Source organism: Anolis sagrei, chromosome 2 (genome assembly GCF_037176765.1).
Source record: "Anolis sagrei isolate rAnoSag1 chromosome 2, rAnoSag1.mat, whole genome shotgun sequence".
NCBI lineage: Eukaryota > Metazoa > Chordata > Lepidosauria > Squamata > Dactyloidae > Anolis > Anolis sagrei.
In genome coordinates, this window is record NC_090022.1 from 38,651,195 (window position 1) to 38,668,580 (window position 17,386).

The 17,386-nt window shown below is 40.7% G+C and overlaps 1 protein-coding gene across 1 annotated transcript in view; it reads right to left on the bottom strand.

Moving 5' to 3' along the window:
• Positions 1-17,386, bottom strand: part of MDFIC2 (MyoD family inhibitor domain containing 2) — a 57,054-nt gene that overhangs the window by 16,782 nt on the left and 22,886 nt on the right. The window contains exon 3 of the mRNA XM_060761011.2: positions 10,479-10,511. Within this exon, the coding sequence (XP_060616994.1) occupies positions 10,479-10,511 (33 nt within the window). The remainder of the gene's footprint in view (positions 1-10,478; positions 10,512-17,386) is intronic.

Genomic DNA, 17,386 nt, shown 5'->3' on the forward strand with positions numbered 1-17,386 from the left:
TAAGGATGTTAGGAGGTTGGGAAAGAGTTTATTTTAGTAGCATAGACAGAAACAGGAAACTGTACACACGGCTATAAATATACAATGAGTTGCTTATGATATCATTAAACCATGCAAGCCTCCTCAGTCTTTTGATTTATGATGATGCATGAGTAATTCACTTGGTTTGGGCTTATTTGACTTTCTACTATGGTAGCAGAGGGAAAAACAGACAGCATGCTATTTGAAAGGCACATTGATCCCATCTTGTGGGATGAGTGAGATCATGTATGAGTGTCTGGGTAGATGTGTGAGCTTTTGGGAAAAGATATTGAAGGAGGTGTAAAACAGTGTTGCTATCAAAGCAGGATTTTCAGGCAAATGTCCAGGCTCCCATTTATCAGAATGTAGGGAAGCATTTCCAAGTCATGCATTGCTTATCGGATTCAGTCCAGATTCTAAAATTATATAACTTTTCTACTTGTCTAAAATAAAAAGCTATGTCTTTGATGACTTCTGAAGTTCGGATTCTGACATTTTCACCAACATAAACTTACCAGTATTTCAATGGGAAGCGTGGGCCTGCTTTTGAGTGTGGAGATAGTCAAGTTAATTAGCATTGTTTTTGCTGTGGGCCTTCAAGTTGTTTTAGACTTTGGGCGACTCTAAGTCTAAAGTTTAGGGTGGAAGCGGGCAAATGGCCTTGTAAGAACCCATCAGGTGCGTAATGTGACTGACCACAATGCAAGTATTCTAAGCTGATTGGAAATAAATTTTGGGCTTGATTTGAGCTGTTTTGGGGGGCATTTTGGTTGATAGCAAAAGCCATTGCAAACCTGCTGACACCAACAATTATTTTTCAGGATAGTCAAAGTTTGTTATCATATATAACCTTTACTAACCTTTCCTTCTCTGCAAAATAGTATATTTTCACAAAAGTCCTGTTAATAATTCAAAGATACTCTACGCAACTGAATAAAATCCCGTATTTCCTGCTTTGAATTGGAATATATGGCAGTGTGGACTCAGATAACCCAGTTCAAAACAAATATTGTGGGATTTTCTGCCTTGATATTCTGAGATATACGGCTGTGTAGAAGGGCACTCAGAGTGCTGTGTTTAAACTTTTGCCTGTATTACAATGACAGCAGTTCTACAATTTTTTTTTCATGTCAGGAAAGACTTGAGAAACTGCAAGGACGTTGCCTAGGGATGTGTGGATGTTTCAATGTTTTACCATTCTTGTGGGAGGCTTCTCTCATGTCCCCACATGGGGAGCTGGAGCTGACAAAGGGAGCTTGTCCATATTTATTTATCGTGTCATCAGCAACCAGACATTTGTATTACATTTTTAACAAAAACAAACAGACAGGCAAAACACAGAATCTGCAAGCTTGGTAGTTGATGAAATGTCCTTTGACCAGTAGCTGGCCACTTGGAGTGCCTCTGGGGTTGCTGCAAGGAGGTCCTCCATTGTGCATGTAGCAGGGCTCAGGCTGCATTGCAGCAGGTGGTCTACAGTTTGCTCTTCTCCACACTCACATGTCGTGGATTCCACTTTGTAGCCCCATTTCTTAAGATTGGCTCTGCATCTCGTGGTGCCAGAGCGCAGTCTGTTCAGTGCCTTCCAAGTCGCCCAGTTTTTTGTGTGCCCAGGGGGGAGTCTCTCATTTGGTATCAGCCATTGATTGAGGTTCTGGGTTTGAGCCTGCCACTTTTGGACTCTCACTTGCTGGGGTGTTCCAACGAGTGTCTCTGTAGATCTTAGAAAACTAATTCTTGATTTAAGTCATTGATGTGCTGGCTGATACCCAAACAAGGGATGGGCTGGAGATGTCAGTGCCTTGGTCCTTTCACTATTGGCTGCTACTTCCTGGCGGATGTCAGGTGGTGCAATACCGGCTAAACAGCATAATTTCTCCAGTGGTGTAGGGCGCAGACACCCTGTGATAATGCAGCATGTCTCATTAAGAGCCACATCCACTGTTTTAGCGTGGTGAGATGTGTTCTACACCTGGCATGCATACTCAGCAGCAGAGTAGCATAGCACAAGGGCAGATGTCTTCACTGTGTCTGGTTGTGATTCCCAGGTTGTGCCAGTCAGCTTTTGTACGATATTGTTTCTAGCACCCACTTTTTGCTTGGTGTTCAGGCAGTGCTTCTTGTAGGTCAGAGCATGGTCCAGAGTGACTTCCAGGTATTTGGGTGTGCTGCAATGCTCCAGTGGGATTCCTTCCCAGGTGATCCTCAGAACTTGGGATGCTTGTCTGTTCTTAAGGTGAAAGGCACATGTCTGTGTTTTAGATGGATTAGGGATCAGCTGGTTTTCCCTGTAATAGGCAGTAAGAGCACCTAGAGCTTCGGAGAGCTTCTGTTCAACCATCTCAAAGCTCCCTGCTTGAGCAGTAATGGCACGATCATCAGCATAGATGAAGCTCTCTGTCCCTTCTGGCAGTGGCTGGTCATTTGTGTAGATGTTGAACATGGATGGGGCAAGCACACTTCCCTGAGGCAGGCCGTTCTTCTGTTTTCGCCATCTGCTTCTCTAGCCCTGGAACTCAACAAAGAAGCTCCTGTTTTGTAGCAGGTTTTTTATGAGGCAGGTGAGACAGTAGTCCTTTGTGATATTATACATTTTTTCTCAGGAGGAGGTGGTGGTTTACGGTATCATAAGCATGTCCATGATTACCCCGAATTCGAACCTCCGACCTGTCGGTCATCAGTCCTGCCGGCACAAGGGTTTAGCCCATTGTGCCACCGGGGGCTCCTTCTACAATATAGGCATCAAGAGAATTGGATCTGAGTTAGGAATCTTGAGAAATAATGGCAAGGAATTCCACAGACTTAATAATGAATTATTTAAAACCTTTTAAAGGAAAGGGAAAACAGGGAAGTGGTTACAATGGCAAGCTTGTGTTGCTGTACTTTACTTTGTGAATGCTAATCTGTATAGCTGCCTTAATCAAGAACAGAACTGACTTTTTCTGTCACTGATTATAAACATTAGTCCTCATCCCATGAATTAAGGCAACCATAGAGAATGCATATCAGATGCCACAGGTATAATTTTGACTTTTAGGAGAAATCTCTTCCTTGCGTGTGTTTAATTAAAACAAATTATGTTAATTTTGCACCGATTAAAATGTGACATGAAAAAGTATTGAAGGCAGACACTTGAAATACAGGAGGTTAAAAACTATTTTGAAAATATGAATCTTCCTAATAGGGCTCAGCTACGGGTAGTATGAGAATAACTATATGATAGAAGTGACATTTGGAGCTGTTTCATCTCATCTCCTCCCCTTCCACCACCCCCAACCGCCACTTTTTAATAAAGAAATATCTTTCTTGGAAGACATTTTGTAGCTAGACATCATATACAAAACAAAAAGGTGTGCATAGAGGGGGTTGGAGGAATGGGAGGCAAGGGAAGTTAAGAAAAAGATTCACTCTCCCACATCCAGTTTAATAAAATTAAAGCAATTTATGTAATATTGATATGTCGATATGTTTTTCAATAATTTTTCCCTGCAATTTAAATAAAAATCTCATCACTTCAAAAATTATAATTATATGTCTTCCTCCCACTTGGAAAATGGCACAAGGTGCTCATTTGCAGAGTTCTACTCTTCAAATTTTCCCTGAGAATAGAAATGTCATGACTCAGTTAACAATGCTTTATTATTCACATTGATCTTTTTTTATAGTGTTCTTTATCTCAAAAACATTGTAAATCAGATAGCTTCCTCCCACTCTTTTGTTCATTTGCAAATTTTTATTATTCTCGTTTAAGAAAGCAATGGAGTGTCAAGAGTCACTATATATTGTTTATATTCTTTTTCTTCCTTTAAAATTATCTTTAACTATTAAAAAATAAAGCTTAGCAGTGAGGAAAAATATCTGAATTTTTAAAAGAGCTGAGATAATGGAGAAAGGAAAAGGTAGGATTGCTTGCAGTGGGTGTATGTATGTGCATGGGTGTATTTGGATGTGTGCATTTGAAAGAGCCAAAAACCTCACAATTGTAGAATGCTAAATCCTGATGCAGTGGGACACCTTTACTGTATTTTCTGGGCAACCAATACAGGGACCACCATAACTCACACACAGCCATTGTCACACGAGACAGTATTCAAGGGGCATCACCACACAAAAGAAGGAAGTGAGTCTAGCTTGTGCCAAAGAAATTTTCCATAACCGCTTGCCCTTTCCCATTCCATGTGTTTTGTGTGAGATACCAGTTAGTATAGAAACATCTTTATTCTCATCCAATTCTAGCTTGACTAGTCACAAAACTGATCCATTAACTGAAGCCTCCGCAACCAGCTATCTACTTTTATCTTTGGTGACGGGGACACCTTCAGTGCCTACCAATGGTGGTGTGTATCAAGGTAGGTGCCCTGGAAATGGGCCATGATGGTGAATGTGGAGTGACCCTATCACCACTATCTTTTTGTGTGTGTCAGAAGTGACTTGATAAAGTGCAAGTTGCTTCTGGTGTGAGAGAATTGGCTGACTGCAAGGGCATCGCCCAGGGGATGCCCAGATGTTTTGATGTTTTACCGTCCTTGTGGGAGGCTTCTCTCATGTCCCAGCATGGGGAGCTGGAGCTAACAGAAGGAGCTCATCCATGCTCTCCCCAGATTCGAACCTACAACCTGTCGGTCCTCAGTCCTGCCGGCATAAGGGTTTAACACATTGTGCCACCAGGGGCTCCTTATTACCACTACCAGTAGTAAAGCTAAAGGCAAAGTTTTCCCCTAGTTGTGTTCGACTCGGGAGGGGGGGGTGGTACTCATCTCCAATGTTAAGATGAAGAGCCAGCATTGTCCATAGACACCTCCAAGGTCATGTGACCAGCATGACTGCATGGAGCACTGTTCTAGCCTAAAAATGGTGGAAAAGTCTCATGGAGCAGATTTTTTCTTTCCTGTATACTTTGCTAAAAGGGTGGAAAGTATGTTGAGAGCTGGGAAGCATTTGGGATAGCTGCCTTTTTTTGGGGGGGGGGGAGGCATCTATGAACAACATACTCCCTCTTCTCCTTCTTCTCTTTTCATCTCCAAGGCTCTTTCAGGGGGAAAAATCTCAGTGGGCACTGGACATTGGCCTAGCCTCCTTTCCCCTTTACCTCTCATTTACTATGTATATGCAAACACGGGTATTACCAAATTCAAAAAAATCTGGAAATCTGGAAAATTTCTGGTTCTAAGCATTTCAGATAATGCTGCGATCAATCTGTGATCCAATTCATATTTACAGTCATGTTACCATCGCACTGTTGCCTCACTACAAGCCACTTTAGAAGCTAGGCAGCCAAACTAACTGAAGGAACTCTGGAACTTTATATATTATTATTGTATATTAAACAATGATGCATTCAGTACCTCTCACCTGCAAGGCATGGTATAAAAGCAATTGCAACAAGACCCTACAGAGATTGTTGTGGCTGCCTGACTTCCACAGCACTGGGGACAAGGAGCGTAGAGTAAGAGAACATACGACTACAACAGAGCTCATTGTTGCAGCTACTTCTGATGATACAGAATCTGGGTATGTATGTCTACTTCAGATGAACACTTGTCATATTTACCAGACAACCAGGGGAGATAATTTGGCTATACTACACATTTAAACTGATATAACTCTCAGATCTTCAATTTTCTCAGAATATTTTGTGAACAAGCTAGTGGAAGTGGACTAGAACTCCCTTATGGAAAATTCTTAGAAACTCATTAAGGCATAAATCCCATAATTTTGTAATACATATACATGCCTTGTTTTTAGCTAGAAACAAATTTGTTTGAACATAATGCTTCTGTAAAATATTTTAAAGCAATGAAAAAAAATAATTAAATATCATGATTACAAGTCTGGAGTTGCTCTATAGATAGTATTTTTTGAAGAAAATGCTATTGGATTTCTACGTTGGAAGTTAAGGTTTGGATTTAAATGTTGTGCTAATGACTCAATTTGAGGGCCACGCTGTTATTTGGAAAGTCAGTTGCCCAGTGAAATAGACATGAATGAATAAGTGAATGGATATGGAAGACTGCCCAAAATGGGCTAACAGAATGACTCAAGCATTTTATGCTGTTTGGTTTTTATAAATATGTATTTGTTATTTGTCAAGTTTTCCTCACAGGGGATATAAGCCAACAACAACATTAACAAAGCAAAATGTATGCAGTTAATCTAACGAAATATGCTATATATAATAGCATAGATCCATATTTAGTCATATGAAATTGGGGCTAGCAAAAGTCAATTTTCCTCTCCTTTCATCTTCCTATGAAATTCCTGAGTAGACAAATAGGAACAGGAATGGACATATCAGATTATTTTGTCCTTTCATGGCTTTATATTGGTTTGGCACTCAGAAGAGGGCTATTTTGGGGTGCAGGCAACCTGGTCCCCTGCTGACTTCACCTTCATCCATGGAGGTGACCTTGATGTATACCTGACACCATTAACATGGACTCCTCCAATATGTGGGCTTAGTGCAGTGGTTCTTAACCTTCCTAATGCCGTGAACTCTTAAAACACTTCCTTATGTTGTGGTGACCACCAACCATAACATTATATAAGTTGCTACTTCATAACTGTGATTTTGCTACTGTTATGAATTGTAATGTAACTATCTGATACTTTCATTCACTGGAACAAATTTGGCACAAATACCCCATACGCTAAAATTTGAATACTGGTGGGGTTGGGGGCCGGGGGGGGGGGGGTTGATTTTGTCATTTGGGAGTTGCAGGTGCTTGGATTTATAGTTAACCTACAACCAAAAGGCATTCTGAACTCCACTAATGATGGAATTGAACTAAACTTGGCACACAGAACTCCCATGACCAACAGAAAATACTGGAAGGGTCTGGTGGGCATTGACCTTGAGTCTAGGAGTTGAGTTCACTTACATCCATAGAGCACTGTGGACTCAAACATGATGAAATTGGACCAAACTTGGCACAAATACTCAATATGCCCGAATGTGAACACCAGTGGAGTTTGGGGAAAACAGACCTTGACATTTGGGAGTTGTAGTTTCTGGTATTTTTAGTCCACCTACAATCCGATAGCATTCTGAACCCCACCAATGAGAGAATTGGACCAAACTTCCCACACAGAACTCTCCTAAACCAACAGAAAATACTGTTTTCTGGTGGTCTTTGGCAATCCCTCTGACAACCCCTTATGACCTCCCCAGTGGTCCCGACCCCCAGGTTGAGAAACACTCGCTTAGTGTATATAATAAATAGCATGTGGGCAGACCAGAGCCCTTGGAACAGGCCACGGAGCCAGACAGAAATCTCCAGCCCTTTTTTATTCCCGAAATAAACCATTGTAAAACAGTCCCTTCAGGTTCCATCCCTGCAAGCCATCTTAGAAGGATGCCACAGTACTGCTTGCTTTCAGGGAAAATGCTTTTTCTGTGCAAAACTGAGTTTTGTTGTTTGGCACAGCTTTAAAATTATGGGATTAACTTGATTTCATTTTGTTTTGAGACTCAGACTACCAATTACATAGCCCAACAAAAAAAATTAAGTGTCTTGGTTTTTAGGTCTGTTCCTGGTGAGTTGATTCAGAAAATTGCATTGAACAGGCCACGTCAACTCTAGTTTCTTAGATAATAGTTATCATGTTTTTCTATGGGCCACCAGATGGTGATGGGATATGTTCTGTATATCATAGAATAATAGAGTTGGAAGAGACCTCATGGGCCATCCAGTTCAACCCCCTGCCAAGAAGCAGGAAAACTGCATTCAAAGCACACCTGACAGATGGCCATCCAGCCTCTGTTTGAAAGCCTCCACTGCTGAACAGCTCTCACAGTCAGGCAGTTCTTCCTAATGTTCAGATGGAATCTCCTTTCTTGTAGTATCAAAAACTGGTTAGGGTAAAACTGTTGGGATTTTTGGAATCTGCACACAAATATGCCCAAAAATAGAGCTAACATTTCAGGCACCAAAATATGTATTGGCCAGTGTTATCAGTGGAAGTTGAGATGTTAAAACACAAGGCTAACGAAATATAGCCGTTCCAAGCAAGGCATGCATAAGAGCTAAACTGGCTATTATATCAAATGAGAACCCCACCTTTATTCCCACCTGAAGAGGTATCTTGCTCTCTCCCTTTTTCTGTATCTATTCTATATTCAAGGCAAGCACTTTTTTCCCTCGCTGTCAGTATACCTCTATTGTTCACAACTCTAAATGTGTTAAAAACACAAGGGCATTTTACTCTGTGTATTGTGCATGAGAAATATTGTTACATGACAAGCTCCAATTGGCAAGTGAAAGGGGGTTTTATTGAAGGAAATAGCAGTAGCAAACAGTGAACTATGCAGAATAATGGTAATTGTTCCTTTAGCACTGGCGGTGCACGTTCACTTAATATGACTCGTTCCTCTGTCTCTGCCTCATCGAGACCCAGAGGGCCTGTTAGACAAGCAGCCAGCTAGCTCTCTCTGGGATCAAGCTGTCAATGCAAACTTGCTTTCTTTCTCATTCTTTGAGCTAAGCTATACCCCCAGAGCTCCCAAAGCTTTTCCTGACTGAAAGCTTTTTCTTTAGGAAGAAGAAGAAGAAGAAGAAGAAGAAGAAGAAGAAGAAGAAGAAGGGGGAAGCAAGCTCTGTTCTAAATTACATCACATGAGCACTTCTATTCAGATTGACAGAACAAAAGAGGTGTGTTGGGCTGGGTGGGTGGAGGGAGAGAGAGGGAATCCAAAAGTACAGCCCATGTTTCATTCTGCGATGTACTTCTTTGCTGTTTATTCTGGGAGGGGACAGTGTGCTCTTGCAGAGACCTTATAACCCAAAGCCAAAAATAAAAGTGTAAAGGAATAAAAGAAAGGTAACGTGAAACTGCTGGGGACAACCTCAGAAGACAATATTAACCACACAGGAAACAATGGGGTTGCAGTTTACTTCAATGGGGCTTAAAATAGCTACAGACAAAATTCAAGCTAGGATCTCAGTACAATCCTGCTGAGAGTTCATTTTATTGAGTTCCGATTGTAGGGAGAGAGATAGGATGGCAGGGTTGTTCCCATCAGATTGCAGTGAGACCATCTACTGCAGTGGTTCCCAACCTTTTTTTTGAGCAGGGCCCACTTGACCAGGGCCCACTTTGACCAGGGCCCAGTTGATCAGAGTCCACTTTGACTAGGGACCACTCTCCAACATTAATACCAAAAGGGTCAGGGCTGGTTAGTTCTGCAGAAGGGAGTGGAAACAAAAATGAATAAAATTAAATAAAGAGGAAGGAGGTTCGCGGCCTACTACTGAGCCATGGCCCACAGGTTGAGAACCACTGATCTAATGTGAACTACTTCCATCCTAATTGACCATTATGAGAACTTTGCAATGTCAAGAAAGAAAATAGAGGGGGCATCCACACTGAATAATTGATATGGTTTGACACCACTTTAACTGCCAAAGCGATATCAGTGGTCTCTGTCAAAGAGTGCTGGTACATCACTAAACATCAAATCCCAGAATTCCATAGCATTGAGCCTTAACAATTAAATTGTGTCATTTTTCTACAGTTTGTGTTTGTACACTGTACCACAAATATTGCAAAAGAACATGTTTTGAAGTCTAAATGTTTACCTGTTTGTATTTTTGTTTGGCTAATATATTCACACTAAATGCAATTGGAACATCTTTGCATTTCCCTAATAGTATATAATAGGCTTGGGACCAAATCAGTCTGAATGAAAATAATCTGTAGTATTTGGTGGTCCATTTTATATAATCTCTGAAAACAGAACAGGGAGGAGGGAGCTGAAAAGCCTGGCAAAATGGATTAAGTGAGCAGGATTTTATCCGGTTCCTGGATAGGAAGGAGTTAAGTCTGCAATATACCTGAGGCAGGGATCTGCCATGTCTTTTCTGCTTCCCCAGCAGCAACAGTGTCCCTCCATTTCTTTTTGGAAAGTTTCCTAGGCTCCTCGTCCAGAGAGGGCTCTGCTGGGAACTCACTTTCCTAGCAGAACTTGCATAGGATGGGCACTGAAAAGTTTTGTCTCAAAGCATGATGGGAGTTGAAGTTTTTGTCTCTTTCTCAGCCAATAAAAAGCCTGGAACCCTCTCTTGTGGTTTGTCTTATTTTTAAAAATGTTATGGTTAAAACTTAAAACAATTCTTAAAAAACAGTAGATTGGTGAATTGTTTTGAAACTTGGCAGCCTTCAGTTGTAAATGGGGTCTAAAACGAAGGTAGGTTTCATGCAGATAGGCCTTTAAAATTACCCATTGGAGTCAATAGGCCAAATCTTTGCCAAATGAAAACGGCAACACCCCTCCCCTTTTGAGTAACTTCCCAGTAAACAGAATGAGAGGTCATCCAACAATGCACACTGAAACCGGATGCCTTTTGGCCAAATTGCACACTTCTAGTAATGCCACCCCACTCCCCAATAAAACTGTAACACATCAGAAATACATGGCCAACATATACTCAAAAGAACTGTTCATTGAAATCTACACTTACTTGTGTCTCCAAGAGGTTGGGAAATTGTCAGTCCTGTGGTTAAAAGAGGAAGGGAAAATAAAATATTTTGTATTAGATCACTTTAAAACTTGTACACTGATGTGTGTAACTTCATCAAGCACCTAGCAAAGTAAGGACTTTGAAATGTAATGCTGGCTAGAATTTCATATTGTTCCGCTGGAAAAAGAAAAACAGTAAGTCCTGCAAGAGATTGAGCCCCCACCCCCACTCTCACCCTTTTCCCCACATTCAATATGTAGAAGAGCATGGCTTAATGGAGTCCCAGAAAAACCTCACACAGTCCTAGCCATGTATTTTGTTGTCACTGCATTGGTGTGAATGACAGTAACCACCACCTTTGTCTTCTACAGAACTCCAGACCTGTGGAATCATTTTCAATGGTACTTGGAGGTAAAAAGATAGCTGTCATGTCATCACAAAAACGTGGTATTTGTATCACCCCTCATTCATAATGCCACTCAGGATGCACCCACACTGTATAACTAATATGGTTTGACACCACAATGCCTCAATGCTATGGAATCATGTGAGTTGCAGTTTTACAAGACTTCAGCCTTTTCTGCCAAAGAGTGCTGGTTCCTCACCAAACTACAAATCCCAGGATTTCATAGCACTGAGCCAAGTTGTGTAAAACCTCATTAATTATACAGCATGGAACCAAGTATCATGTGAAATTAAGAATTAGCCCAACGGAGTTTGAAGAGCTTATTCATATGATCAGTTACATGTTCACTCACTCAAAATATGGAAGAAGTAAAAAAGCTTTGCCGTCTCTTTTCTCAACCACATCTCAAATCTAGGCTTATTTGTCAAAGATTAGGTTCAGTATTCACTATTATTCCCCTTTTATTTAATTTAGACTAGGAAACACACAAAATACAACTTTAAGGAGCAGGGATGTGCAGTCTATGTGAGAAGCTAAGACTTTGTGCAACTACGTTCTAGCAAATGGATGTTAGCCATTACTATTTTCTTCTTCTGCAGATTTATTGTGCGCTTTATTTAGGGGCCTCTAGTGGTGCAGTGGGTTAAATTGCTGAAAGGTTGGTGGTTTGAATTCAGGGAGCTCCCGTTGTTAGGTCCAGCTTATGCCAACATAGCAGTTTGAAAATATGCCAATGTGATTAGATCAATAGGTACCACATCTGCAAGAAGGTAACGGTGCTCCATACAATCATGCTGGCTACATGACCTGGGAGGTGTCTACGTGCAACGCCAGCTCTTCAGCTTAGAAATGGAGATGAGCACCACCCCCCAGAATTGGACATGACTAGACTTAATGCCGAGGAAAAACCTTTACTTTTTACTTATTTATTTGTGCCAAATGCTTTCTACCTCCAATTTTAGATTGTCCAAATAAAACCATTGAGCTAGCTAAGTTCTTCCATACTAGCTAGCTCAAGGAATGAGTAAATGAACCTTCAGTGGGCACTTGAGTAAGACAGTCTTAAATCTGTCTTACTCTTCAGTGTATCCAAATATGGATTACATGTAGAATTAATTTTTTATGTTTCTGTGGAAATTTGTAGCAGTTGATGCATTCCAGAACTTACTGCAAGTACAAATAAACTTCACATCAGCACCATTTTCTTAAAAAGACACACAGGATCATATAGGAAAAGAAAGTCTGACATTCTCATCACAATATCCAGCCAGCTCTGTTACCACAGTATGGTATGCATGGTATTCTCAGGTAAAGGATTCAAGTTCTTCTTGAGTGAACAATGTTCCACTCAAACATTTAAAAGGGCAAGTTTGCACTAATATTTCCATGAATTAAACATAAGGGGGAAAAGGAAACACACGAAAATAAGACCTACAGCTGAATCTCCCACCTTGAAGGTTAAGAGCATTGAAATGGGAAGCTGTGGTTCATGTTGCAGATTTTTCATCAAAACAATCCTTCTTTTCGTGGCCTTTGTTTCTTCACCAAATCACTGATGTTTACCCTTAAGCCTTTATTCTCTAGACACAAACCTATTCCCGTCTATGTGTTCAATAGGCTTGGGTAACTACGGAAAAATTTGGTTCTAAACTCATTTCGTTTTTAGGGGGGCCCTTGCATTTCGTTTTTTTAAAGAATTCTGAAATTTCCCTTTAAAAAATTTCGAAATATACGAAATTTCGTAAAATTACGAATCAATTCATTAATGGCGGACGCGATTGCGCAATATGCTAAAAAACCCTCCAAATGGGACAGGGGGAACTTCTGAAGCTTCCCTCTCCCTCTGTGGTTGACTGTTGGTGTGATAATTTATTTTTTATCACTGATAAAACAAACAACAACTATAAAACTTGCACCAGACATACGGAAATAATTACGAAACAATTACGAAACAATTTCGAAACAATTTTGAACCAATTATGAAACAATTACGAAACAATACGAAATAAATTGGAAAAATTGTTTCGATTTTTAATTACTCCTCACAGTAGTCCTGCATGGCTCAATATTGGATCGTAGGCTAATTTAAATATGAATTAATAACGAATTACAAAATTAACAAACGAAACCGCCCAAGCCTAATGTTCAAGCTTAAGCTTATGTTACAGCAAAATTTTCAATAACAAATTTTCATGTAGAAATCCAGGGAACATTATACAATGAAAGAAAGGAGTTGTTTTAAGAGCAAGTATTATAAACTTCATTCTTGTTCTTCTAGAATTCCAAGATCTGCTATCCACAGTCAGGTTCCAAAGACATCTTTTTATAATTTAAAAAAGCATTATGCATGTTTCAGAATTTGTTTTCATTGAAAATTTTCAACGCTTACTTCTTGGGAGGAGAGCAATGTCCAGTCTTGATAAAATCGTAAAGAGTAGAGACATCACACTGGCAACAAATATCCGCCTAGTCAAAGCCATGGTATTCCCTGTATTAAGCTACGGATGTGAGAGCTGGACCTTAGGGAAGGCTGAGCGAAGGAAGATAGATGCTTTTGAGCTGTGGTGCTGGAGGAAAGTGCTGAGAGTGCCTTGGACTGCAAGAAGATCCAACCAGTCCATCCTCCAGGAAATAAAGCCCGACTGCTCATTGGAGGGAAGGATACTAGAGACAAAGTTGAAATACTTTGGCCACATCATGGGGAGACAGCAAAGCCTGGAGAAGACAATTATGCTGGGGAAAGTGAAAGGTAAAAGGAAGAGGGGCCGACCAAGGGCAAGATGGATGGATGGCATCCTTGAAGTGACTGGACTGACCTTGAAGGAGCTGGGGTTGGTGACGGCCGACAGGGAGCTCTGGCGTGGGCTGGTCCATGAGGTCACGAAGAGTCGGAGACGACTGAATGAATGAACAACAACATTATTTCTAGCCAATTATCAGCAACTAAACTTGTGCCATAAATTAGAATCCTGGGTCATTTTTCTTGCCCTGAAACAAAGATGCAGGTTGCAGAGGGATGGCTACATATATATAATGTAGCTGTCCCTCCTCAGCTACACCCATACCCAAGAAACAGGTTAGGTGATTTATATTTATTAGGATTCTTAAGGGACTATCAAAAGGGGCATTTATTTGTTAGTGAAATATCAATTAAGATAATATGCAAACTAATACAGTAATCAAATAGACCTGATGGATAACATAACCTCTCCTTCTCTGCAACCCCAGCTGAACAGGCATGCTAACAAATCTATTTGATCAATATATGGAATGTAAAAAAAGAAAAGACAAGATTGACTGATGAATAAAATGAAACTGACACAAATAGGCTGACAGCCAGTTTCAAGTCTCTTTAGGGCAAATGCAATTAACTTAGAATAATAGACTCAAATTTGATGGTTAGAAATGCATTTTTATTAACAATCACAGCCTGAATCATTATGTGTGTGCTTATGAATAAAATTGTACTTATATTTAGTGTGTGTGTGTGTGTACATATACCCAAGTATATATTAAGAAAAGAGAAGGAAATACATTTTTTCAGCATGATTGTTTTTTTAAAAAAACACTTGCAGGGATTTTAAATAACAATGCACATACAAACAAATCTGTAAATAAACTAAGTCTACAGGTATCCTGGGAAAAGATGCATAGCAAGGATTCCCACTTCCCCCACCTAGCAAGTCCCCAAACCTCTGAGCCTTTTGGGATATAGATCTGCAATCAGGGATTTTTACCAATTTCATTCTGAAGAAGAGAAGTCATTACTAGAAAACTATGCTCATTCTCTTTAGTTTAATAGCTTTTTAAAATGATTCATTTAGAAAAGGGGGGTGTAGATTAACACTTTATTTACTGTGCAGTTTAGTCCTTCTAGAAATGCAATCACTGAGAAATTTGCAAGACATATTTTAACCAGTTGTTTGTTTTTTAAAGAAAAATTGTTGCTAACCTGTTTTCTGTGTCTTTTGTTAATCCCGCTCCCATTTTAGCAAATAATTTGTGGGGTTAAAAAAACAAGCATAGTATTGACAAGTGAGAGAATAAAAGGAGAAAGATACATAGGATGTGAGCCAAAGATTATAATTCTGAAGTCCAATTGATTTGGGCTTTTTTGTTTGTTTGTTTTCCGTGTCAGGAGCGACTTGAGAAACTGCAAGTCTCAATTGATTTGGTGCATCAATGGTAATGTTCCGGGTTTCCACATTAGCTTTCAGAAACAGCTTTGGAAAGATCCCTCCTCCCCAGGCCCGTAGCCAGAATTTCATTTCGGGGCTGAATTTTTTCAGGGGGGGGGTTGGGGGGCTGAGTTTCGGGGGGGGGGGGGCTGAGTCTGAGTGAAAGAGGGCCTAGCCTAGCAAACCTTTTGTTTCATTACCCCAATACCCCCATGCATATGAGATATATTGAGTATGGTGATCAGATCATGATATGAATAAACATAACAGTTTAAATAATGCACCAGTAAGGCCTTTTCGCGAACCACCATGAGAATTTGGGGGGAGGGGGGGGCTGAAACCCCTCAAGCTCCCCCCCCCCCCAGCTACATGCCTGCTCCTCCCCATGGTATGCAGAAAAAGATACAACACCACAGTGGGATTTTTTTAAGGTGTGGATAAAATCAGATCCATGTGTCTATACCTGCAAAAATGTGGGATCACTCTGAAGCTTCGTGTTGACCCACATTAATGACTGGATGCAGTCAGGCCCGTAGCCAGGATTTCGATTCGGGGGGGGGGTTCGGGGGGGCTGAGCCTGAGTGAAAGAGGGTCTACCCCAGCAAACCTTTTGTATCGTTACCCCAATACTCCCATGCATATGGGATATATTGAGTATGGTGATCAGATCATGATATGAATAAACATAACAGTTTAAATAATGCACCAGTAAGGCCTTTTCACGAACCACCATGAGAATTTCGGAGGGGGGGGCTGAAGCCCCTCAAGCCCCTCCCCCCCCCCCGGCTACATGCCTGGATGCAGTGGTTCCACTGCAAATCCAGTCATGTGGATTCCCTGCCACTTCTGAGCTGTGACTCCCCATAATTTTGGCTGTCTAGCCATGGCCACTGTCTCACATTCAATGTGATTTTTAAAAAAACTTGTGAGATTCTATGATTTTTTAAATTCTGTGTATCACCAACATGAACCAAAAGAAAAACACATCTATTTAAAAGACTTATTTCTGCTAACTACTAACCAACTTGAAGATGAACCTTCAGATGCTATCATCCAGTGTTTAACACTGAAAATTCAGCTTTTCTATACTCTTTAATCATTCCTAATTGGAAGTCCCGATTAATCCTCTGTCATTCTACTATTTCAGCTGATTTTTAAATGTCCCCATTTCTCTCATCTTCCTACCTTTACCCTTGTTTTCAGCTGACTTCAAAGTATAAAAGTAGTTTACACTCAATTCACCAGGGAGGACAGAAGAAGAGACAGCAAACTGCTGCAGTTCCCAATAGGCTCAGGCAAAAGGAAACTACAGAAGGACCATCCAGACAGGGCCCAAAATGCATGAACTTTCATGTTTTTACCAGAGGGATCCAAGCGATGCCTCCTGTAAAAGCCAATTAATTCAAGACAAAGCAGGAAATTCCACTTTGTCCAGAATTAATTAGATAGCCCATTAGATCTGGGCCTTTCTGAAAGGCCTGGTTCTAATGGGCTATGGTTTCTGTGGGGACAGACTCCTGGGACTGCTTCCGCAATCCCAAGAGTCTGACTGCACAGCCCAATTCGCTTCTTTGGGTCCCATGAATGCAGAGAAGTGAAGAGGGAGTTTTACTCCTGCCCTCCCACCCCCCCCCCCCAGCTCCTCGTGCATCATTGGTACATTGATGCACAAGGCCTAATGGCAGTCCGGTAAGTTCTCTTTATTTTGAAGCCTTTGGGGGAGGGGGATTGTTGGGTGGCCACACGCAATCCCAGCATGCAGACAGCCAATGAGCAAAGCTGGTTTTTTTTCCCTTGGGTGTATGAATTTATACCTGCTTTGGAGCAGGTTTCTTAAACCTGCCTCAAAGCTTGCTTAATGTATATCTGGAAGTGCCCAGGGCCTCTCCAAACTTATTTATTCCTCTTCATTAGCATGCTGCTTTGTTATTTTGCTTGGCCACACACGTCCTGGTTTTCATCTCTGAAATTTCTGTGTTTCTTACAAATAATATCTGTATAAATAAATGTTCTTGTTTTAAATCCATGGCACATTCCATGAATTAAAGCACTGCTGTTTTTGTGACTAGCATGTACATTATAGTTAAAGCCATAGAGAAAGACTAACATGTCTATCTGATGATTCTACCAAATAATGCTGCATGAAAAAGTGAAATAGCCCATGTAGAATAAGGTATTTCACATCTGTAATTCAGACGCCATAATTCCACCTCCCTTTTAGCTCCTCAGACATTTTTTCCACCATCCAAGCTAAATGGTTTCCTAAATAAGCAAGACACCAGGTGTTCCTGCTATAGGAATGGAAAGAAACTTAAAACTTAATG